Here is a 24181-nt window from a genome sequence, read left to right on the forward strand (position 1 = left end):
AATTCACAATTCCCAATCCTTTTCTCTCTTTGTGCAGTAAAATCAAAATTAAATAATGACCAAATATAATGCAAATAATCACACAAATCAACATCACACAAAATCAACACCAAGATTTTAATGTGAAAAACCCAATGCGGGAAAAACCATGAGACCGTAGTCCACCTAAAAACTTTCACTATCAACAAATAATGAGTTCACAATCATTCTTCCTCAAATTCAACTAAGGGATACAACATATATATTATCAAGAACAACTTATTCTCAAATTACAACAAGATTAAAGGAGAATTATTTGACAAAAACTGACAATACTGACAACATTAAAAGACAACATTCGGTTGAATCCCTTTACTTTTCATTGCAGAGAAGATATCTAAAGCCTCTTTGACTAGTCTATCCTTGCAAAGGCTATCAATAAGCGTACTGTATGTGACAACATTCGATTGGCAACCTGAGTTGTCCCTTTCATGAGTAATCCAACAGTAGAGTCTATTCTATATTATAACTATTAATATATACAAAACTTTTAATAAAGTAGAACTTTTGAATCAATACATTATGTTATTATATTGTGGGAAAAATATATTGTATATGTAAAAAACTTATTATTTTTTTAACTATCTTAGTTTGTGCAATTTTATAGATAATTTCTTTACTAAAATTAGATATTATTATAAACAAAAATTGAGTGAATTTTAGGGATGCATGCAGTAACAATGTTAGACCCGTGCCTAGATCTAACAACCATGTCAAACTCAAGATGACAATCATTCTAGGCTTAAGAGCCTTGAATCTGACAATTATGCCAGCAAAAATATCTTGGGTTCGGCAATCATATCAGGCCCAAGCTACTTGGGTTTCACACGGCTGCTAGACCCAAGTATTTTGGGTCTGACATTAAAAAAAAATGAATGGGTTTGATTTGGTTGCCAAGCTCAGGCACTTGAGTCAAAAATAAAATTAAAAAATATTTAAAAATAACAATGCAAAAACAAACCTAAATTTATATTTTGAAATTTTAAAAATCAATTAATTTGTTTTATTGAATTAGAGAAGAAGGGAATAAGTTATTATTAACGCTCTCAAGCTCATTTTTTGTTGTTTAAGTATAGTTATTGAACTCGGTCCGGCACAACGGGTTAACTCGAGACTTGAGTGACCCATCAAAACTCGGTAGAGATATATATTTTTTCAAATGTATTTTTCTCCTGCTAGAGTGCTAGAGATCCCTTTTTTTATATTTTTTTTTAGGTGGTTACTAACCCAAATCAAAATTGTGAGATTTGAAACTTATTAATATATAAATTCTATGTTTATAAGAAAAAGGATGTGTTTTTTCAATACAGAATAAAAAAAAAATTTAATTTAAATATTTCAACTTAATAACATAAGATAATATATTTTCAATGTAAGATAAAAAAAATTTTTGAAATAATCTTTTAGCTTATGTCCACAAATTATTTTTTAATTTTTTTCATATGAAATATTAAAACCTCAAATATATATATATATATATATATATATATATTAATTTTTCTAGGTTAACCTATACCAAAACCCAAAAAAATATTAGGTTTAAGTATCTTGGATCTGAAACCACTCCAGACTCAAACACCGCTTGGATTCGGGAACCACTCCATACTCAAATACCAAACCTAAGCCCAAGGTAATTAAAATATTTTTTATATTCTTAATATTTTTTATATTTTAAAAAAATATTAAACCATTGCGGAGCACAGATAAAAAAAACTAATATATATATATATATATATATATATTACTAGGTGAAATTTGCCTGTTAAATTAACATAAATAGCAGGCAAAAACACCACCCTCAAATAACATTATTTCGATTGTTTCGTATGTTTACACATCATGTATTAATTTATTTTTCTAATTTGATGATCACGAGAAAGAATCACTCTGTGGCGTCCTGATATTGTGTGATTCTGTTAACAAATCACATGAAGTTCAAGAATACGGAGAGAGTACAACATCCATGTCTTTGTCAGCATTCTCGATCATAGTTTGGGCTGGCACCACCTGCATTACGTGAAGAAGCCAAGACAGTTAGCAGACTTGCTACATAAACTGGAATTGAAAGGTTCTGAGGTTATTGAAAATTCAGATATGGATCTTGAAGACTAAATTAAAGTGAAAGATGAAATATTTCGTAATTTACAGCAGCAAAATAAACAAGCTTTATAGTAACTAACTAGATGCCATGTCGGCATGCTTTCGTGGGCTTGTGGCATATCAATATGTTATTATAAATTAAAAAAAAAACCATAAAAAAATTATACAGAGAAAGATTACTATAATCTATAATATTTTCAAAAAGAACTATAAAAATAATTTTAAAAAAATATTAAAAAAATGAAAGGAAAAAAAATTATATAGAGAAACATTGTAGCAATTTATAGTGTTTTGTGATAAAATATACAATTATAATTCTCAACCAGCTCAATATAAAAATAATAAAATTGACAAAGATAATTTAAAAAAATCATAACAAAAAAACCATATGAGGAATGACTATAGCAATTCATAGTGTTTTAAAGAAAAAAAATACAAAGTTAAATTCTCAACCAGTTTAACATGAAAAAAAATAAAAGCAATAAAGATAATTAAAAAAAATATAAAAAATAAAAGAAAAAAAGACTCACGTAGAGAAACACTACAATAATTCACAATATTTTATGAGGAAAACTATAGTTGTAATTTTTAAACAACTTAATGTTAAAAAAAAATCTACTCAGATAATTTTAAAAAAATCATTAAAAAACAGAAAAATCATGCAGAGAAATATTCTAATAATTCATAATGTTTTAAAGAAAAAAACTACAAAACTAAATTATTAACCATTTCAATATTAAAAAAAAAAATTTAAAAAAATAATTTTAGAAAAAAATATGTAGAGAAATATTATAGTAAAATAAAAATCATATGAGAAAATATTGTAGCAGTTGATAATATTTCAAAAAATAATTATAAAAATAAATTCAAAAATAAAATTGATAAATTTTTTTTAAAAAAACATAAAAATTAAAAAAAAATTACAAGAAAAACAAAAAAACAATAAAAAAACAAAACATGCGGGCCTCGCATTTTAGAATAAAAGCTAATTAATATAGAAAGCACGAGCACAGGTTTCAGATACGAGCCTTTAAGACTAAATCCAAAGACAGAGAGAGAACCCAAAATCCACACGTTGCAAGCGACAGAAGCAATTAATCAAAATGCTAAAATGACATACATCACGTTCGATCTGCAGCAATTCAATTTGTTTGGACAAATAAAGCACAGTCCCATAATGTTTGATTCTGACAAGAGCTGATAAAAAATCATTAAATTCGATAATACGAGGCAGGGGATGCATATGAACCATGTGATTAAAGCAACACAAGGCATCTTCAATGTTCGTAAAAGAACATCCCTTTCGGTGCTTTGGCCTCCCACTTCTACTACTGGAAAATGTTTGAGAGGAGATGTTAAGAAATACTATCATAAAATTCACCGTCGATACAGCCCATATTAGCAAAAACTGCAAACATGAGACAAATCTAAAGAAGTGGGTACCTGGTGTTGCAATGAAGGCCAAAGTTGGAGATGAAAAGGGGGGAAGTGAAGAGAGCGAGGTGAGAGGATTGGAGAGAAGAAGGGGCATTTTCGTTTTGATTGAAAGGAAATCTGCAATCTTTTTGGCTTTGGGGGTTTCCTAGTTTACGTTGCCTGTGGCATTTCTGTGTGGTTCTTTTGGACAAGGAAAGTGAGCTCTGCCTTGGCTTGCTCTCACCCAGAGAAAAAGACTGGAAGGAAAACCTTCAAGCAAGTTTCGAAACGTTTTCAAACTGTTCTTTGTTTTTCTCTTTTCAATTTGGCTTAATTGTTAAAATTATCCGGGATTTTAGATCAAATTGTACTTTAATTATTATTATTTTAATTTCATTACCTAAACTGTTTTTGAAGAATTTTTTATTAATTTTAATCACAGGTAATAATTTAGAAACATAATAGGTATCCGGAAAAATACGTAATTTGAAGGGAATTGATGTATAATGCTATCTTTAAGCTGAGTTTTTTTATAGACCGAAATGACCTCAATTATCTTCCATAACATTCAGGTCACTGTACAGGTTACAGTTATAAAATCCGACTACTGGAGATTATAGTGCAGCCTATGTTCAAAATACTTTTAGGATTATATATAGTTTTTTAATAATATTTTTATTTAAAAATATATAAAAATATTTTTTAAAGATTTTTTCTATTTTTAATATAAAATATTAAAACCATCAAATAATACTAAAAAAAACATTAATTTCATGTTTTTTCAAACAAAACACTTTTAAAACACACTCAAACATTGTTCCATATCATTTTTTACATCAAGAGTTTTTTTTTTTTTTCCAAATCCATGACAAAATTAAGCAAATAACAAGTCTTCGTCACTTCTGGTTCTTATGTCCAGTATTCTTGTACAGCGTCCAATTCAGATGTGCTGTGCCTGGTTGACCCTGCAGCATAGAAAAATAATGTAACTTGTTACTTGCTATTTGTTTTCATTTGATAATTACTTTCCAGCCTAGTTTTAATATTCATGCACACTGCAGATTATTCACTCTGCAGACAAAATCTTGTTCTTGGAAATAAAAGAGAAGGCCAGTGTTTACTTCAGGAAAAACTTATTTCACAGCACTAGCAACTACCAGTGAGGATCCAAACATGGATCAATTGCTGAAGAAAAAAAAAGAAGATGAAATAATAGCAGAGATATAAAAGCATCACACTTAAATCGAGAAAAAAGAAAAAGGAAAACTCACTTGCAGTTAGGGCTGTCCAACCAATCCCTTCCACGTATCAAAGCCTCAGCCATCTCAGGACGAACACCGTCATGGACTGATGCCATCTTCATAACCTCTGATGACTTGGAAATGACAGTTGATACTGGAATTGATAAGAAATCACGAGCCATTTTCCCCAGTATTGGAAAATTTTGGGCATTGTCTTGCCACCAAGCTAATACGTTACCATGCTTATCCAAGTTCTCCGGAGGCTGTTCTAGATACTGAACAAGTTCATTCCATTGTGAGTGCACCGTATTGCGTTCATACTTACCCTTGCGCCACTCTTTGAATCTAATATAAGATGATGTACAACGACTCACGTCCGCCATGGCAGAAGAAGATGGTCCCCGACTGCGGAAGTCCTTTGCATATTTATTGTATTCACCTATAAGATTGTCAAGGAATTTCTGGTAGTAGCGCAAGTAAGCATCACTGCCGTATATCTGCCGGTAGCCATACTCCATAATGCCCAATTTATAGCTTGGGTCAAGAACTGCTGAGATTCCCAAAGCCAAGCTAGCTTCTCTCCAATACTCGTCAAATTTTCCCTTCATTCTATTTGCCATAGCGCGAACATATACATAATCGCTCTCTTTCCAGCCATGCAAATTCTTATAAACATCACGAACACTGAGAAAATAATCATCTCTGCTTGTCGGAAAATTGCATGTTGACTTGCAGAACTCTTTCAAGCACTCAAATACGGCTGTTGCTTTGTTCCATTCTCCCGCAGATGGATTCACTTTGAAATCATCATCCAATTGCTCTAGGTGATTAAAAGCTGTTATAAATTCCAATGAACTCTCCAGCATAAGAAAGGTAGTGTCCCATCTCGCGGGAACATCTAGAGGAGGCATTTCCCTGTCCAGCAAACTCCCATCATTAATTGCCTCCTGGAACCTCTGCCTTCTAAGTGAGCTTCCGTTGACGTACTCTATACATTCTCTTATCTTATAAAGCACACTCCTTATCTCAGAAAATCCATCTTGAGCAAGGAGACTGAGAATTTGGGCATAACTAGGAACACAGAAAAGATGTCCATGGATACGTGGGGCTTGATCAGAAACCTTACTTCTTAATTCTCCAATCATGTGATCATTTGGAGGTGTTATATCCAGGAAGATGAAGCGAACGTTCTTGTTGATGCTCCACTCTGCAAGCACACTTTTAAAGACTTCATGTACAGTCCCCATGTCATAGTTGTACCGTAAGTTCCTGAAAGCAAGAATCTTCTTCTTCAGCTGCCATCCATCGTCAATGAAGTGCACGGTGAAGCAACAGTAGGTCATCATTTTGTCATTAGATGACCACAATTCAAGTGTTAAACTCAAGAGACAAGAGAGCTTATCAAAAAAATTGATGAGTTTCTCCTTCTCTTGCCTGCAAATAGCAAGGACATCAGCTTCAACTACGTCTTTTGAATAAAGTTTAGACACTGGCTGAAAATTATTCACAAAAAACTCATATTGAACCATAGTCAAGGGGTATCCATGCTTAATCATCATTGTCGCAATGTTTAGACGACTTCTTTCTTGATCCGTATGCTTAACGAAGTTGTCCCACACAGGTGCAGGTATAGCAGATTGTTCTTGGACGTCCTGTCAAGAGATAGGGAAGTAGGATGTTGGCAACATGAAGGCCAATTCCAGTTAATAAAATTGGCAGATTGTGTCTTCTTGAATAGTTGAACATACAAGCAAAACGGAGGCGAAATGGATTTTATTATATGCGAATTATCAAATGTAATTTATCTACTGAACAATAACTATTCCACCCCTTGCGCAAGCTGCGGAAGGAAATCTGCCACATAGAAGGCTGTGATTGGACATATTATCGATGTCCATTCAAAACAGTGGTTCTTTTTTATCCCGTCTGCCAGAGTTTGGAAAAATGGTTTAATCTGTATTTTTTTTAAAAATTTAAAAATTATTTTTTATTAAAATTTAATATATTTTATATATTTTAAATCATTTTAATATATTATAGTAAAAATAATTTTTATAACATTAAAAAATTATTAATATTTATTTCATTATAAAAAATTATTTAAAAAATAACCGCTACCATATAATAGTTTTTGGGTTTAAATAACCTAATCACAACGAATCACAAGTTATTTTTATGTTTTTATGTGGTTTAATTTTTAATTTTAAAATTATTTTAAAATTTATTTTTTAAATGTAAAAAAGTTAATTTGAAGTTTTTGAATCTTAATTTTCTTAGATACCTCAGCCACCTAGAATATTTTTATAGCAAATGATATGTAGGATATATTTATTTGTTAAAAATAATTTTTTAAATATAAATAAGTTTTTGGTGTTTCATCATGTTATCATGTTATAAAAAAATAAGTTAAAAATATTTTTTGATATTTAGCTATATTTAAAAAAAATTAAAAAATAATTTGTTAATATTTTATTTTTTTTAAATTTATTAAAATAATAAGAAATAAATCTTATATATATAAAAATTAAATAAAATAAAAATTAAATTTGATAGATAAAAACTTTAATTAAAAAAATGATAAAAAAATAAATAACAATAATATAAAAAATCAAAGTTGATATAAAAATAAAATTATATCAAAATATAAAAAATAAAATTGAAAATAAAAGATTCAATATAAAATATATAAAAATTAAAAATTAAAAGATCAAATTTGATATAATAAATAAATAATATGGTATTTTAATTTTTTTTATAATTTTTAAATGATGTTGTTCATCAAAAATATTTTTTTAAGGACATATATGCTTGTTTGTTTGTTGAAAAGTAAATTTTTAAAATAAATTCTTGAAAAATAAATTATTTTTTAATATTTAATAATATTATAAAAAATAATTTTAATATTATGAAAAAAGATTGGAAAATAATTTAATAATATTTTATTTTTTAAAAGTTTATTAAAATAATAAAAAATAAATCTTAAAAATCAAAAAATTAAATGAAAATACTTTTTAAGATGATGAAATATGATAAATAAAAAATTTTAATTAAAAAAAACAAATAATAATCTTGTAAAACGAGAGAGTATAGAAGAGCACCTGTTCAAGAAGCTCGCGTGTTTCTTCTGCTTCAATGCTGGTTGCGTTCAATCTAGCCTCATTGATGTCTCTAACCCCAAGTTTCCACAACTTTAAACATTTCCTCTGCAATGTAAGCAACACCTTATTTATCAAAAGTTCTACTTCTGAAGTCTCTTTCATGAATCTAGGGAGAACAAATTCCAGTACGTAATCATCCTTGCAAGGGTGGTTACTAGTTAGCCTTATAGCAAAAGCAGCATGACAGATTCTGATATCCCAGATAATTCCGTAATCATCCCAAGGGAATTCAGCTGGATCAAGCACGGAAATGTCATGCTGGATATGAATATTAGATTGAAGTGCTTTTCCGGCGATACCTTGTCCTTCCTCCAGACGAAGGCGTGCATATTCATCCACAAATCCATCCATATTACAATCATTTACATAGCAAGCGCTATCATCAATACATAGAATACGCTTTCCCTTTGAATTTGTATTACCATCTTGGTAATAGGAAATCCGTGTCACTGCCAGTGGTAACTCGTGTAGATCACATATATATTCCAATATGTCATATAACTTAGCTGAAGCAGCTATTCGATTCATTGAAGAGCCCTGTGAGATCAACGACACCAGTAATGGCATCAAGATAAAAAAATATATATCACAAGCAGTGGATCAAACTCTGTTAGATTGATTTTTTTGCCATTTATCAAAGCAAGAATTATATTGTAAGTTTCTAATTCATGTCTAAGGAATTTGAAGTTGTTGCAATCTCCCCATGCCGTAAAGATAAAACTGGGGAATTTGTTAAATCTAAGAAAAGAAAGAACGATACCTGTGTGGACTTTCTATGTGCCATTATGGAAACTAGAGAATTATTTTCTTCATCATCCTCAGACTCAGAGGAGCTCGCCATCCCTTCTGAGTCATCAACTGTATCTTGCATCGTGCAAAGACCTGTCAACATGTTTTTCCAGTGGCCTAAAGTGAAAATGCACACAATGAATTTATTGATGGATAAATTAGTATAACAAGAGAAGAGAAAGGAAAGGATGGAATTGGATTATTCACCGCCACTGAATTGAGGAGGATCAGTGACCTTCCAAACTGAGGCTGCAGCTACCGGAAAACCGTGCCTGAGTAGCACGAAATGCCCTTCCTTCTCTTCGATTCCAAATTCTTCTACATAGTATGGAGGATAATCCTCTTTTAAACATTTTTGAAGATCTTCCTTAAACTCGTCTGCCTTTTGGGGAACTGGATAAAACCCAGCCCGAGATAGGCGATTTTGCCATTGAGCAAATGACTCAATCCGCTCGACCCGGTCAACGCCCTCACATGCCACCACATTCCCAATCTGTCGCCTGAAATACATCTCCCATAACACAGGGAATTTACACATTTTCTCCAGTGACTCAAAAACAGGGTAGCATTGGAATGATTGTTCGAGCCGCTCCGAAAGATCAGGGCTGTTAAGATTGGCTTCTTGCTCAACAATTACCATGATGTCCGCTCCCAAATCCTTCACTTTTGAAAGCACTTGCTCCATTGCCCCATCTTGTGCAAGCAGTTTGTGGAGTGTAAAATTCCAACTCACAACCACGATCTCATCCTTACTTTTCCTTCTGAGTTTGGAAAGACAATTGACAATATCATCCGGACTATTGCATGTCAATTGCCTCAATTCCACATTTCCGGCCGTAGGCCATACCCCGTTGCGACGGAGATGGTAAGCGTGTTTTGACAGTTTCGGTGCGATACTGGTTATTAGGACTGATTGTAGGCCACCATACTGCTCTTTGAGCTCTTTAATTAAAGAATTCCACAACCAAAAATAGAAGATGATGGAGAAGTCAATAATGTGGAGTCGTTTATTTCCCGAATTCAAGGCATGATCAGCAATGGCATATTTACTGGTGATTCCAGCAAACTTGCAGAAAGGTTCATAAATGCTTGCGGCTGGTAGCAAGGGAAAAGCACAAGGTGCATTATTATTCTATGTATTTTGTTTTTAAATTATGTCAAACTTTGTATCATGAGCAAAAATAATAAACCTTATTTTAAAATTAACAAGACCTCTGCCAAAAGAAAATCTGCAACATCCAAGCGATCACCTTCAATCGCCTTAGCACACACCATCAACACGCAAGACAGGGGAGAGGCCATCGAAGGAAACAAGATTTGATGAAGGGAATCGAAGCAAGTGACTCTTTCACTCTTCGTTTCTTATAGTCAACCCCGTTTGCTTCCGGCATGCGTTCCTTCGTGGAACCTGCAGTTCACTTTGAAGATAGCGTCATTCCATTGGACCTCCATTCCATCAGATCTGTTCACTTTTTTAAAAAGGTCTGAATTAAAGTAGCTCTTAGTGGACATGCGTTGCAATCTTGGAAGGACATGTGAGGAAAAATCTTACAGAATCATGGTGTTGGAGGGACCCATTGATTGAATTGGTATTCCTTGCTTTTTCCTTGCTTTTATATGCCCATGATCGGTGAATTAATTGTGAAGTAAATAACTTGCGAATCAATTTCTTTTTAATTCTTAAAAACACTGAACCTCGCGATAACATATTGTTTACATTAGAAAAAACCATTGACATTGTCCCGATCAGAGTTTGTGCTGGCACCACCTGCATTACGTGAAGAAGCCAAGACAGTTAGCAGATTTGCTACATAAACTGGAATTGAAAGGTTCTGAGGTCATTGAAAATTCATGAGGGTCATGAGTCATGACAACGATGTCAGAAACCTTTTTTGGATCCACGAAGAAATTCTCGTCCATCACATTAGAAGAAGTGAACACAGTTTTTGTTGATCCAGACAATTGTGAGCTGAGCCCCAATCCATCAATGGAAACTTTGAGATTCACTTTGCTGTTCCCAAAATTCACAATCTGAAAAATTCATTTTCCGGAAAGTAAGAACTTGGCTGAAAAAAATCAATTAGAAACTCTTACAACCCGATTTTACGAGTGTTTGTGTTTTGTCGTCAGCAAGCGGCAGCATGTCATGTTGGGAAGACCACAAAAGTTGACTCGATGGATTATGCCATATTTGTTAAATTGCAAAAACAGCATTGACCAAAAAAAAAAAAGGATAAAAACTTAAAATTGGTGTTTAGGCCATGATCCCTGCAAGCTATGCTGGTATTAGCATACCTTTATTTTTCAGGTAAGTTTGAATTTTGCCAATTAATTGCAGATGCAACAAGTGTAGAGGAATTTGTCTGTAGCTTAGCGTCAAGAAGAGTTGCTCCACTTGACTCTCTGAAGAATTTTTGCACCCAGTAGCTCGGAGTTCCATAGTGCTTTGATGACTTGAAGACAATTGCATCTGGATTCTACTTTCATAGAAAAGTTCCTTTCAGTGTCAGTACCCTGAAAAGAAAATGATATCCCTTTCCATGCATGCCTGAATTTGAATTAATTATTGAGGAATAGAATGAGATTGGAACTCCAATTATTGCAATTCACAGAAAAGTGGTGCATAGCTTGCCATCTATACAATACCACAGAAATGGGGAGATAAACGCCTCAAGAATTGGAATTTTCATGAGTGTGAAAACACAAAAAGAATACTTTGGCCATGGCATCAAACTTGAACCAGAATACCATGAATGATGATAGCATACATATGCATGTATTGAAAGTTATTTAATATGAAAATTCAAAAATGTTTAATCACTTAGAGAAAAATTAAATTGCTTTCATTGCTTAACTCTGATCAACCACAAATTTATATAAACATTTGTACCTAATTGATCTCAAACATCTGATGCGAATTCTAGAATACTGAACACTAAGATCTAAAGTTCTTTTCCAGGTAACATGCCATTAATATATCGAAGCGCAAAGGACTCTTTCACTCTTCGTTTCTTACAGTCAAACGCCGTTTGCTTCCAGCATACGTTCCTTCGTGGAATTACCTGCAGTTCACTTTAAAGATAGTGTCATTCAATTGGACCTCCATTCCATTCAGATCTTTTGCAATCTTGGAAGGGCATGAGTGAAGATGTGGACGACGTGTGTTGAGATGGCTTGTCTGGTTCTTAGAAATCAAAGGACAAATCTCACAGGATCACGACGGTGGGACCTAACTCCTAAGCAATGGACCCGTTGATTGACTTGGGCCATGATGGGTGATTAATTTGAGTTTTTTTTTTTGTTTTTTTTCCACTTTATTTACAACTACTGCATTTTTTTTATTTGTGTTTTTGAATTAAGTGTGCTTATTAAACTCAAATTGAGTAAATAACCTGAGTATCAATTTTTTTTTAATTTTATAAAACACTTAATATTTTTTTAAAAATACATGCTCCTTTTTGTTAAAAAAAAATGTATTTTTTAAGCAAGAGCAAAATCATAATTTATAATTATTATTTTAATATTTCTGTATTTGTGATAATCTAATTAAAGAATATTAACTTTATTTTATTCAAATTAAAAATTACCATTAAACATTTATGTTATTAACTTAAAAAAATAATTATTTAGATTTATAATAAAAACTAAATCTATAGTAAACAATATATATATATATATATAATAAATTAACCTTTTACACTGTTAACAAATGCTTGAATATAAAGGAGAAAATTATATGGTTCATGTTTTTTTTCTTAAAGTAAAAAATAGAAAAAAAGAAGGAAAAAAACTAGTATTTAAAAACTGTGGAGTACCTCTTAGAAGTATTTTTCAAATTCAACACAAATTACAAAAATTAAAAAGCTATTCTTAAAAATTTCTAGATAGAGAAATATTACGTTCGAACAGAAAATTCAAGTTTTCTTTTTTGTACTTCAATTTTCTTGAAAATTAAAATATTAATTGATTTTTATACAGCCTCTTCCATTAACTGTAAATCTTAGAGCCAGGCCCTACTTTCACCATTGGTAGCATAACATCAAATTAGTAATTAACTGCCTTTCAAATTTATAATTCATCCTTATTAGTTTTTAAACTTTTAATTTATGTTGTTTTTATGTAACCAAAACAACAAAAATGAAATCCAAATAAAAATCAAAGCTTGGACATGGCAATTTTTATTTGCAGCGCGAATAACAGAATTATACGTTTTTTTCCCATGGTTGTATGCTCTTGATTGCAAGAAGCATGGGAGACTTGAATCGTAAAGAACCAAAGAAGATGTAAAGGATCAACAGTTAAATGATGGCTGTTCTTAGAACTTGACTTTATAAAGGCTTCCCTGTCCGGTGCAAGTATGATGGCTGTTCTTAACCAAACAGAAACGCAAGCATATATAGCTGAAGCAGCAGATTTTTAAGAGAGAAGGAGCAAAAGCAAGACACCAAACCACTAGGAAAAACACCAAAAGGCCAACATGGTCTGCCTCCTCCTGCAAAGCAATTGAGCAAGCACGCAAATAGAACCACTTGTATAGAAATATAAAACAGTAAACATGTCTGGAACTCCAGATGTTTTCAAGCCCTTTCTCCAAGGAAAAAGTCAGGAAAATTGGTCGATATATTAAACAAAGTGACTGCAACAATTCTATCAAAGCATTAACCTAGAACAACCAGCAGCTGTGGTTTATTTCCAGACAGCAAACCATTGCAAAAAAGCATGGGCATATACGCTTGGAAATGGGGAGAAGTAACAAATAACTTGAGAATAAAAGGCTTACCTGTCGTGTGCAAACGTGATGCTTGCTCTTAACCAAACCGAAACGCAAGCATATCTAGCTGCAGCAGCAGGCTTTTAAGTGAGGAGGAGCAGAAGCAAGACACCAAATCAGTAGGAAAAACACCAGAAGCCCTTCATCGTCTGCCAGGCAGAATTGAAAAATAATAAAGAACAAAGACTGGGCACAAAAGCAGGATACCTGAACCACATTAATTTGAATACCAAAAGATAGAAATTAATGTGGTGGTCCCACCTTTACATGGTGTAGAACCGCATACAACAAAGTATGATGGCTGTTCTTAACCAAGCAGAAACGCAAGCATATATAGCTGAAGCAGCAGATTTTTAAGAGAGAAGGAGCAAAAGCAAGACACCAAACCACTAGGAAAAACACCAAAAGGCCAACATGGTCTGCCTCCTCCTGCAAAGCAATTGAGCAAGCACGCAAATAGAACCACTTGTATAGAAATATAAAACAGTAAACATGTCTGGAACTCCAGATGTTTTCAAGCCCTTTCTCCAAGGAAAAAGTCAGGAAAATTGGTCGATATATTAAACAAAGTGACTGCAACAATTCTATCAAAGCATTAACCTAGAACAACCAGCAGCTGTGGTTTATTTCCAGACAGCAAACCATTGCAAAAAAGCATGGGCATATACGCTTGGAAATGGGGAGAAGTAACAAATAACTTGAGAATAAAAGGCTTACCTGTCGTGTGCAAACGTGATGCTTGCTCTTAACCAAACAGAAACGCAAGCATATCTAGCTGCAGCAGCAGACTTTTAAGAGAGAAGGAGCAGAAGCAAGACACCAAATCAGTAGGAAAAACACCAGAAGCCCTTCATTGTCTGCCAGGCAGAATTGCAAAATAATAAAGAACAATGACTGGGCACAAAAGCAGGACAACCAAACCAGACAACGCAAATAAGAAAATCAGAGAACTGACTAAAAAAAGCCTTAGCTTGAAGAAGAATTGAAAATGCTGAACCCATAAAGTTTGAAGTCTGCATGCACATGCTAGATACAGGCACGACAGATATAAAAAACAGACGATGATATCCCCCAACCAACAAAAGAGAAAAAAGCAACCTCGAAAGTATAGATGAATAGGATCCAACAAAAGAAGCAAACAGACGACATCAAAAACTAAACAAATTAATATCCAACAGCAGCACAAATGAATCCCAATATCATCTGTTTTTCATTTCCACATGCTTGCTGACCTTTACACATCACAGTATAGCAAAAAAAGAAACTCAGTCTTCTCATTCTGACAAATTCTACAAGTCATTGACCGTGGCTCTCTCAAACCGACAGAACCATCTTCAATGACTAAATGAGCTGAATTATCAATTGAAAAAAAAAAAAATTAAAAAAAAAAAAAAAAAACAGAGAATGGAACCACTCAAAGACCTAACATCTCCTTCAACTGAGGTTCTATCCCAAAGTAAATCTAAGTAAATGTAAACTCCATGCTTTAAAGCAAAATGTCAAATTCTGTGATGTACGGCATGTTTTTTCTAAATCAAAATGCTAAATTCTTAAGTCAATGTTTGGCCTTTTGTTGATCAGAGAAGTTTCCTCAAGCTCCACATCCATAAATATGCATTGTACTCTATAATTCAATTGAAGGGAAACCCGAAAAAAGGCTAGCAAAGTATTAACCCCATCGGCATGCATGCACAAGTGTAGAAATGCAGGTGGTGTGGCTGATAGATACGAAAATTCGTGTAAAAAAGGGAAGAAATTTATGCATAAGATCACACATGATCCCCTGCCTCAAACGTTGTTGTATGATTGTTGCTGGTTAAATCTCACCTTGGCCCTGTAATGCTAGGAGCATGACAACACGACCACACAGAAGTTTTTTAATGGACAAAGCACAACCAAAACAGTAGATGGCAACAAATGACAACAAAATAGAAGATGCTGATAAACCAAAAAAGAAACCAAGCGCAGAGAAAGCAGAGGCAGAGAAACTAAAAATCCAGCTTTCTTTTCTACCTTTTTCTACTTTTTTATAAAAAAAATATTTTGGAAGCGCTTATAAATTTTAAAATAAAGTTTATTAGTTAGACTTTCATGTTAGTATTTCTATTGTTAAGCTTGTTGGTGTGCTTAAATAGCATGCATTATTATTCTATGTATTTTGTTTTTAAATTATGTCAAACTTTGTATCATGAGCAAAAATAATAAACCTTATTTTAAAATTAACAAGACCTATTACTTGTTTAATTTTAGAAAATATTGTTTTTTCACTACTATACATTGATATTTTTTATAAATGTCCGCAATGTAGTACGGGCAATCTAACAAAGAAAGCAACCAAAAACCAAGACAGCAGCTGCCCAACAACACCCAGCAATGAATTCACCAAGGGCAAAACCGGTATCACACTGCCACAATCCGCAGTCAAAATGTCTCAGCATCCACAGTAAAAGAGCAACATGTTTTATATTCTCTGGTAATATTATATTACAAGGTGAAATTTGCCTCTTAAATTAACATAAATAGCAAGCAACAACACCAGCCACAAGCATAGTTTTAAAACCCGGCCCGGCCCGGCGGGTTGACCCGGGACCCGGCCGACCCGGGGCTGAAACCGGGCCGGGTTGATGAAAAAATAAGGTAAGTCATGACCCGATGTGACCCGGCCAACCCGGCAAAGCCCGGTCAAAACCAGGTGGTAACCCGTTGACTTTTATTTATTTTTTTATTAAAACGACGTCGTTTTGAATTTTTTTTTAAATAGAAATTGACTCGGCCGACCCGTTCGACCCGGTCAAAACCCGGAACCCGGGCCTTGGACCGGGTCAGCCACCGGGCCGGGTTTAAAAACTATGGCCACAAGTAATATTATTTTGATTGTTTCGTATATTTACAACTCATGTATTAATTTATTTTTCTAATTTGATGATCTAGAGAAAGAATCAATCTGTGGCATGCTGATTTTGTTCGATTCTGTTAGCAAATCAAATGAAGTTAAAGAATATGGAGAGAGTACAACATCAATGTCTTTGTCAGCATTCTCGAGCATAGTTTGGGCTGGCACCACCTGCATACCGTGAAGAAGCCAAAGCAGATTTGCCACATAAACTGGTATTGAAAGGTTCTGAGGTCATTGAAGATTCAGATATGGGTCTTGAAGACTATAGTAAAGTGAAAGATGAAATATTTCGTAATTTCAAGCACAACCCAGATTCAATTATAGGTTACGGCAGCAAAATAAACAAACTTTATTGTAACTGCCTTTAAGACTAAATCCAAGAGAAAGATCAAATATTTAGTAATTTTCAGCAAAACCTCCATTGAATCGGTGGGTTTAAAAGATAATTTCCAGCAAACCCTCCATTGAATCGGTGGTTATAACAGAGAAAAGACCAGTCTTCATCTAAATAATTTAGAAAGCACGAGCATCCAGGAACTGGTTGAACCTAGGGGGCGAGTGATAAGTGCTTGATGAAACGGCCAAGTGAGCATGAAGTGAAGCCAAATAAGCTTATACAAAAAAGCGTTCAAAAACAGAAGTCGTAAAATGCATCTTCGATAAAGCCCATATTAGCAAAAACTGCAAACATGAGACTAGTTTAGAGAAGTGGGTACCTGGGGTTGCACTGAAGGCCAAAGTTGGAGATGAAAGTGAGGGAAGGGAAGAGAGAGAGAGGTGAGAGGATTGGAGAGGAGGAGGGACATCTTCGTTTTGATTGAAAGGAAATCTGCAATCTTTATGGTTTGAGGGGTTTCCCGGTCTACGTTGCCCGTGACATTTCTGTGTGCTTCTTTGGTGAAGGAAAGTGAGCTCTACCTTGGTTTGCTCTCTCCCAGAGAAAAAGACCGAAAGGAAAACCTTCATTCAAGTTTCGAAACGTTTTCTAATGGTCCTTTGTTTTTCTCTTTTCAATTTGGCTACATTGTTAAAATTATCCGCAATTTTAGATCAAATTGTACTTTAATTATTATATTTTTTAAAATTTCATCACCTAAAATCTTTCTGAAAATAAATAATTTTTAAAATAATTTCGAAGACGTATAATAATTTAGAAACATAATAATAGGAATCGGAAAAATCCGTAATTTGAAAAAAGTTAACAACAAAAACATAGATAAAGAAAAAATAGGTGAAGTGACGGATAATGATGTTTTTTTTTTATTTATGTTTTTGTTGTTATTTTTTTAAATAAATTTTTTAAATAATTAAATTGATAAAGAAAAAACATAGTTTTTTAAAAACATGTTATGTTATTCTTTAAAAACATAGATAATGTTGTTTTTTAAATATTTTTTTTAGATTTTTTATTTTTCACAAAGAATGTTAAAACCATTAAATACCAAAAAACAATAATCAATTTCTTGCTTTGTTTTAAGCCAAAACGGACTCACACGTAGTTTCAAATTACATCTATAAAATTAAGCAAATAATAAGTCTTCGTCACTTCAGGTTCTAATGTCCAGTACTCTTCTTCTACAGCATCCAAGTCAGATATGCTCAGCCTGGTTGACCCTGCGCCATAGAAAATTAATGTACCTTGTTACTAGCTATTTGTTTTCATTTCAGAATTACTTTCCAGCCTAGTTCTAATGTTCATGCAGACTGCAGATTGTATGCGCATTCTGATTTTTCACTCTGCAGACAAATCTTGTTCTTGGAAATAAAAGAGAAGGCCAGTGTTTACCTGTAAAAACTTATTTCACAGTACTAGCAACTGTTAGGTTGGTTGTCATTTCATGTAAGGCACCAACCATTTACCATTGACTATTGATAGCCACCATTGTTGAATGAGATAGAGTTGGTGGCCACCATTGTTGAATGAGCTAGAGTTGGTAGCCATCAATGTTGACAACAAACCAAGAAGAGCTTCCATGAATGCCTATAAATAAAGGCATATATGAGAGAGCAAAATGAGAGAGAGGAAGTAGAGCCAAAAAGGTGAGAAATGTAGGAGAGAGTGGGCTGCCATTGCAGCACAAAATGAGAGAAATAGAGTGAGGTTGAGAGTTGCTCAAAGAGAGGATGATTCCTCCTCCTCTATTATTGTAAATCTTGTACTCTCCTTACATAATGCAATGGCTTCTCCCGTGGATGTAGGCGGTTTTGCCGAACCACGTTAAATATTGTGTCAGTGTGCTTGGCCTCCTATGAGCAAATATCAGTACATCACCGGTCGAAATTCCCAATAGCAACTACCAGTGAGGATCCAAACATGGATCAATTGCTGAAGAAAAGAAGAAGAAGAAAAAAAAGAAGAAAAAAATAAACAGATAGCAGTGATATAAAAGCATCACACTTAAATCGAGCACAAAGAAAAGGAAAACTTACTTCCAGTTAGGGCTGTCCAACCAATCCCTTCCACATATCAAAGCCTCGGCTATCTCAGGACGAACACAGTCAAGGACTGATGCCATCTTAATAACCTCTGATGACTTGGAAATGACAGTTGATACTGGAATTGCTAAGAAATCACGAGCCATTTTCCCCAGCACTGGAAATTTTTGAGCATTGTCTCGCCACCAAGCTAATACGTCACCATCCTTATCCAATTTCTCCGGAGGCTGTTTTAGATACTGATCAAGCTCATTCCATTGTGAGTGCTCCATGTTGCGTTCATACTTACCCTTGCGCCACTCTTTGAAACTAATATGAGATGATGTACAACGACTCACGTCAGCCATGGCAGAAGAAGATGGTCCCTGATTGCTGATGTCCTTTGCATATTTATGGTATGCACATTAAATTAACATAAATAGGAGGCAAAAACACCAGCCACAAGTAACATTATTTTGATTGTTTCGTACATTTAAACATCATGCATTAATTTATTTTTCTAATTTGATGATCTTGAGAAAGAATCACTCTGTGGCGTCCTGATATTGTGTGATTCTGTTAACAAATCAAATGAAGTTCAAGAATATGGAGAGAGTACAACATCCATGTCTTTGTCAGCATTCTCGATCATAGTTTGTGCTGGCACCACCTGCATTACGTGAAGAAGCCAAGACAGTTAGCAGATTTGCTACATAAACTGGAATTGAAAGGTTCTGAGGACATTGAAAATTCAGATATGGGTCTTGAATACCAAATTAAAGTGAAAATTCAGAGGGTCATGACAAAGATGTCAGAAACCTTTTTTGGATCCACGAAGGAATTCTCGTCCATTACGTTAGAGGATGTGAGCGCACCTTTTGTTGATCCAGACAATCATGAGTATCCATCAATGGAAACTTTGAGATTCACTTCGCTGTTCCCAAAATTCACACTTGGAGAAGGATTCAAACTTGCAGCATTGATAAAAAAAAAAAAAAAAAAAGGATAAAAACTTAAAATTGGTGTTTAGGCCATGATCCCTGCAAGCTATGCTGGTATTAGCATACCTTTATTTTCAGGTAAGTTTGAATTTTGCCAAGTAATTGCAGATGCAAAAAGTGTAGAGGAATTTGTCTGTAGCTTAGCGTCAGGAAGAGTTGCTCCACTTGACTCTCTGAAGAATTTTTGCACCCAGTAGCTCGGAGTTCCATAGTGCTTTGATGAGTTGAAGACAATTGCATCTGGATTCCACCTTCATATAAAAGTTCCTTTCAGTGTCAGCACCCTGAAAAGAAAACGATATTCCTTGCCATGCATGCTTGAATTTGAATTAATTATTGAGGAATAGAATGAGATTGCACCTCCTATTTTTGCAATTCACACAAAAGTGGTGCACAGCTTGTCATCGACACAATACCACGGAAATGGCATCAAATAGAATGATAACTCACTATTTCAAAGGCGTTCTTTATTAATTTGTTCACGAAGGCACTAAAAATTTCAGACCCTTGATCACTGAATAGCACATTCAGAAATAACTTAAGATTGCTGGAACAAGTATTACAAACCTGTTCCTTTTTAGACCAATGAGGAACCCGGCATCAGCGAGTGCAGCTAAAAGACTTCCTGTGCCCACATCATTTCCAGTCACAGCATAGTCACTCACCGAAGCCTCAAAAATAGTAAATCCCATGAATATTTGTCACATATTTTAGTCAGTATGTTGTCAAAAGGCATATGACACACCTTTGGACAAGTGCAGGATGTGCGATCAAACTTATGAGTCATAGAAAACAGGTTGCTGGCAGATGTAAAAACCTAGTTCAAAGAGTAAAAGAGGATTAGCATTCTGTTTTCCTACTGATGAAAATACACACAAGTACAATACTGCAAAACAGAAAGAAAACAAAGCTATTGTGACGGGATGTTTACATGAAAATCGTAGTAATCAGCTGGGTGATCCAATGAATGAGAAGACCCATCACAGTTTGGGATTATCTTGATGTCAGGAGAGGCACTTCTTTTGGCATCATAGAACTTGAGATAATTTCCTGGTAGAAAAAAGCACATTAATTTGAGTTCTGAAACCGGTCTATCTTCCAGAATCTGGAGTGAAGAGTAACATTTGCAGACCTTCAGACAAATGTTTATGAAGAAAATATTTGTCAAATTTAACTTAATGTAGAATTGAGATCAGGTGACTATATCATAGCAATTCATTTTTGAAATCTCAATTATGGATCATTTGACAAACACATCTTAGTTTCAAACTTGTAAAACCCAACTACCACAAGGTCTCTTGGAAGAAAAAAGCAAAGATGAGTAATGCGGCACGAAAAACAATGTCATATCACCTCAAAAACCTAGCATCTAAATAGAGGGTAAGTAGTTCAAATTAGAAGTACATGCTACTTTCTATGGACTCAATACCGATTCTTTCAAATCCCACCTGCCTAGTTGCTAATCACATGAAGTTTAATTCCCACTGTACAACATAAAACTTCAAGATACAGGACTATTCCTTGAAAACATAACATATATATTCAACAAATAAAAAGACATACAATCCTATCCACAAACAAAAGAAACCATCATGGGAAACAAAAAAGATAGCATACATATACATGTATTGAAAGTTATTTAATATGAAAATTCAAAAATGTTTAATCACTTAGAGAAAAATTAAATTGCTTTCATTGCTTAACTCTGATCAACCACAAATTTATATAAACATTTGTACCTAATTGATCTCAAACATCTGATGTGAATTCTAGAATACTGAATACTAAGATCTAAAGTTCTTTTCCAGGTAACATACCATTAATATATCACCCAAATCCACAAACAGATCAAAAGATCAAACAAACAAGCATAAACAAAACAAAACTCAATGGCATCATACCCATATTCTTTTGTTTTTATTTGTAAAAGTGGGAGTAGCATCCATCCTCATACAGAAATGCACAATGACCAAGAATCTAGCAAATACAGTAGGACAGGGATTATTTTCAGCAAGAATTGATGTATGAAGAAATCCAGGGTGCTTGAAGCAAAAGAGTCTTTGAAGTCATTCAAGATGATAAACATTTAAATAAGTTAATAACTTACAGGAAAACTTGAATGACTTTCATTCAGGTAATCTACCCAACACTAAATTTATGGATACACATAAAAGAGCTAGCATGAAAATATAACCTAGAATAGGTGAATGCCAGTCCTAAAGAGTAACAAATACATGAAACAAAAGAAAGTGAATATTGTTAAAATTTTGACAGGATTGAACCAAGAGAAGTCATGTAATATTTGCACCAACAACTAGCAGCACTGGGTACAGAAAATTTACATCACCTTTTCACCTTGACAATGTTCAGATTCACCGAGCAACCTCTTCAAACCAAGATTGTCGTCTTTAGACAAAAGATCTGCTGCCAAGGTTCTGGTCAGGGCATCTGCAGAGAATCCTCTATCAAACATTTCCTGAAAAAGTTGTTCAGCCCTTGATGCACTGTTGTTCTGGAGAAATCCTCGGACAACAACATTGTAAGAGCAACAATCTGGTGGGCAGCCATCCCTTTCCATTTGTCTGAAAGCTTTGTATGCTTCATCTAGCAATCCTTCTCTGCAAAGTCCGCTGATAATTGAAGTCCAACTTCGAACATCAGGCAGCAATCCTTTGACATGGAGTTTCAAAAACAGCTCCCTTGCATCTTCAAGCTTCCCAGATTTGCACATGGCATCAATTAAGATATTATAGATCACCAAATCAGGGTTCAAGTAATTATTCTGCATTTCTCGAAATAGTTCCAATGCCTGATCAAGGTAACCTTGTTTGCTTAAGCCATCAAGCAAAATTGAGTAAGTTACTAGATCTGGGGAGCAGCCCTGGGCATGCATATCCTTGAAAAGCTCTTTTGCTTCCAAAATCCTCCCAACTTGAAACAAGCCACTTATAAGAGTGTTGTAACTGGCAGTGTTTGGAATTAAGCCTCGAAAACTCATTTCATCAAAAAGCTGTTTTGCCTCATCTATCCTCAGGGCCTTACAAGATCCATTGATTAAGATGTTGTAACTAAGAACATTAGGCATGCAGCCCTGACCATGCATATTCTTGAAAAGCTCTTTTGCTTCAAAAATTCTCCCTGCTTGAGACAAACCACTTATAAGAGTGTTGTAAGTAGCAGTGGTTCGAAAACTCATTTCATCAAAAATTTGTTTTGCCTCATCTATCCTCTGGGCCTTACAGCATCCATTGATTAAGATGTTGTAACTAAGAACGTCAGGTATACAGCCCCTGGTTATCATTGCATCGAATACCTTTCTAGCTTCAAAAACTCTGTTTCGCAAAAGATATCCATTCATCAACGAACTATAAGTCACCGTATTAGGCTCCACACCCTTCTCAATCATTGTCTTGACTATTCCTTGAGCCTCTGAAATCTTGCCCTTTTTGCAAAGTGTATCGACCAAAATGTTGAAGGTAACTACATCTGGCAAGATGTTGAAACTCATCATTTCATTGAACAATGCTGACGCCTCTTCCAGCTGGTCTGAATTGCATAGACCATGCATCAAGGAATTGTAAGTGACAACATTCGGTTGAATCCCTTTACTTTTCATTGCAGAGAAGATATCTAAAGCCTCTTTGACTAGTCTATCCTTGCAAAGGCTATCAATAAGCGTACTGTATGTGACAACATTCGGTTGGCAACCTGCATTGTCCATTTTCTTGAGCAATCCAACAGCAACAGGGGTTTTACCAATCTTACACAAACCTTTTATAATCGTGGTATAAGTATGTAGATTAGGTTGATAGCCTCTTTCCACCATCTCATCAAAAAATTCCACAGCACGAGCAATTTTACCCTTAATACAAAGCCCGTTAATTAAAGTAGAAAAAACAATAACACTGGGTTCAAAACCAAGCTTAATGATTTTCCCCAAGACAGAAAACCCAAAATCCACACGTTGCAAGCGACAGAAGCAATTAATCAAAATGCTAAAATGACATACATCACGTTCGATCTGCAGCAATTCAATTTTTTTGGACAAATAAAGCACAGTCCCATAATGTTTGATTCTGACAAGAGCTGATAAAAAATCATTAAATTCGATAATACGAGGCAGGGGATGCATATGAACCATGTGATTAAAGCAACACAAGGCATCTTCAATGTTTGTAAAAGAGCATCCCTTTTGGTACTTTGGCCTACCACTTCTACTACTGGAAGTATGAAGAAAGAAAATCATACCCGTTTCAGCTTGGCTTCTCTGAGAGTGAAACCCAAGAAGGGTTGAAGTTGAAGGAGAAGAAATAGCCATTAAAACCCTTTGCTGCTTCAATGCCATTGCCATGGAC

At 34.3% G+C, this 24181-nt stretch overlaps 1 protein-coding gene and 1 pseudogene across 5 annotated transcripts; both read right to left on the reverse strand.

The window, feature by feature from the left end:
• Positions 1–1776: 1776 nt before the first annotated feature.
• Positions 1777–24175, reverse strand: LOC105118966 (alpha-L-arabinofuranosidase 1-like). 5 transcript variants are annotated; one of them, XM_011017031.1, is made up of 7 exons: positions 21728–21804; positions 20758–20876; positions 20572–20643; positions 20394–20497; positions 19893–20077; positions 10631–10774; positions 1777–2046 (listed from the first exon to the last, which is right to left on the reverse strand). In XM_011017031.1, exons 1-6 carry the CDS (start codon positions 21729–21731, stop codon positions 10728–10730), a joined length of 531 nt encoding a protein of 176 aa, XP_011015333.1. In that variant the 5' UTR covers positions 21732–21804; the 3' UTR covers positions 1777–2046; positions 10631–10727. The 5 variants fall into 5 exon arrangements, with proteins under 5 accessions (XP_011015333.1, XP_011015332.1, XP_011015330.1 ...); XM_011017028.1 differs by lacking the exons at positions 1777–2046; positions 10631–10774; positions 21728–21804 and adding exons at positions 22174–23847; positions 24075–24175 and having other exon boundaries at positions 20063–20077; positions 20394–20451; XM_011017030.1 differs by lacking the exons at positions 1777–2046; positions 10631–10774; positions 21728–21804 and adding an exon at positions 16363–16578 and having other exon boundaries at positions 20758–21249.
• On the reverse strand, positions 4388–19278 carry LOC105118967 (uncharacterized; annotated as a pseudogene).
• Positions 24176–24181: the final 6 nt, after the last annotated feature.

The sequence above is a fragment of the Populus euphratica genome, unplaced genomic scaffold, assembly GCF_000495115.2.
Source record: "Populus euphratica unplaced genomic scaffold, PopEup_1.0 scaffold2370.1, whole genome shotgun sequence".
Taxonomy (NCBI): domain Eukaryota; kingdom Viridiplantae; phylum Streptophyta; class Magnoliopsida; order Malpighiales; family Salicaceae; genus Populus; species Populus euphratica.

Excerpts from the sequence above, each read along its gene's own strand:
- LOC105118966 (XM_011017028.1), bottom strand. The coding sequence starts at position 23,652 with ATGGTGGAAAGAGGCTATCAACCTAATCTACATACTTATACCACGATT. Across the intron at positions 20,877-22,173 it reads AACATTGTCAAGGTGAAAAG|GAAATTATCTCAAGTTCTAT; the intron begins GTGATGTAAATT and ends TTTTTCTACCAG.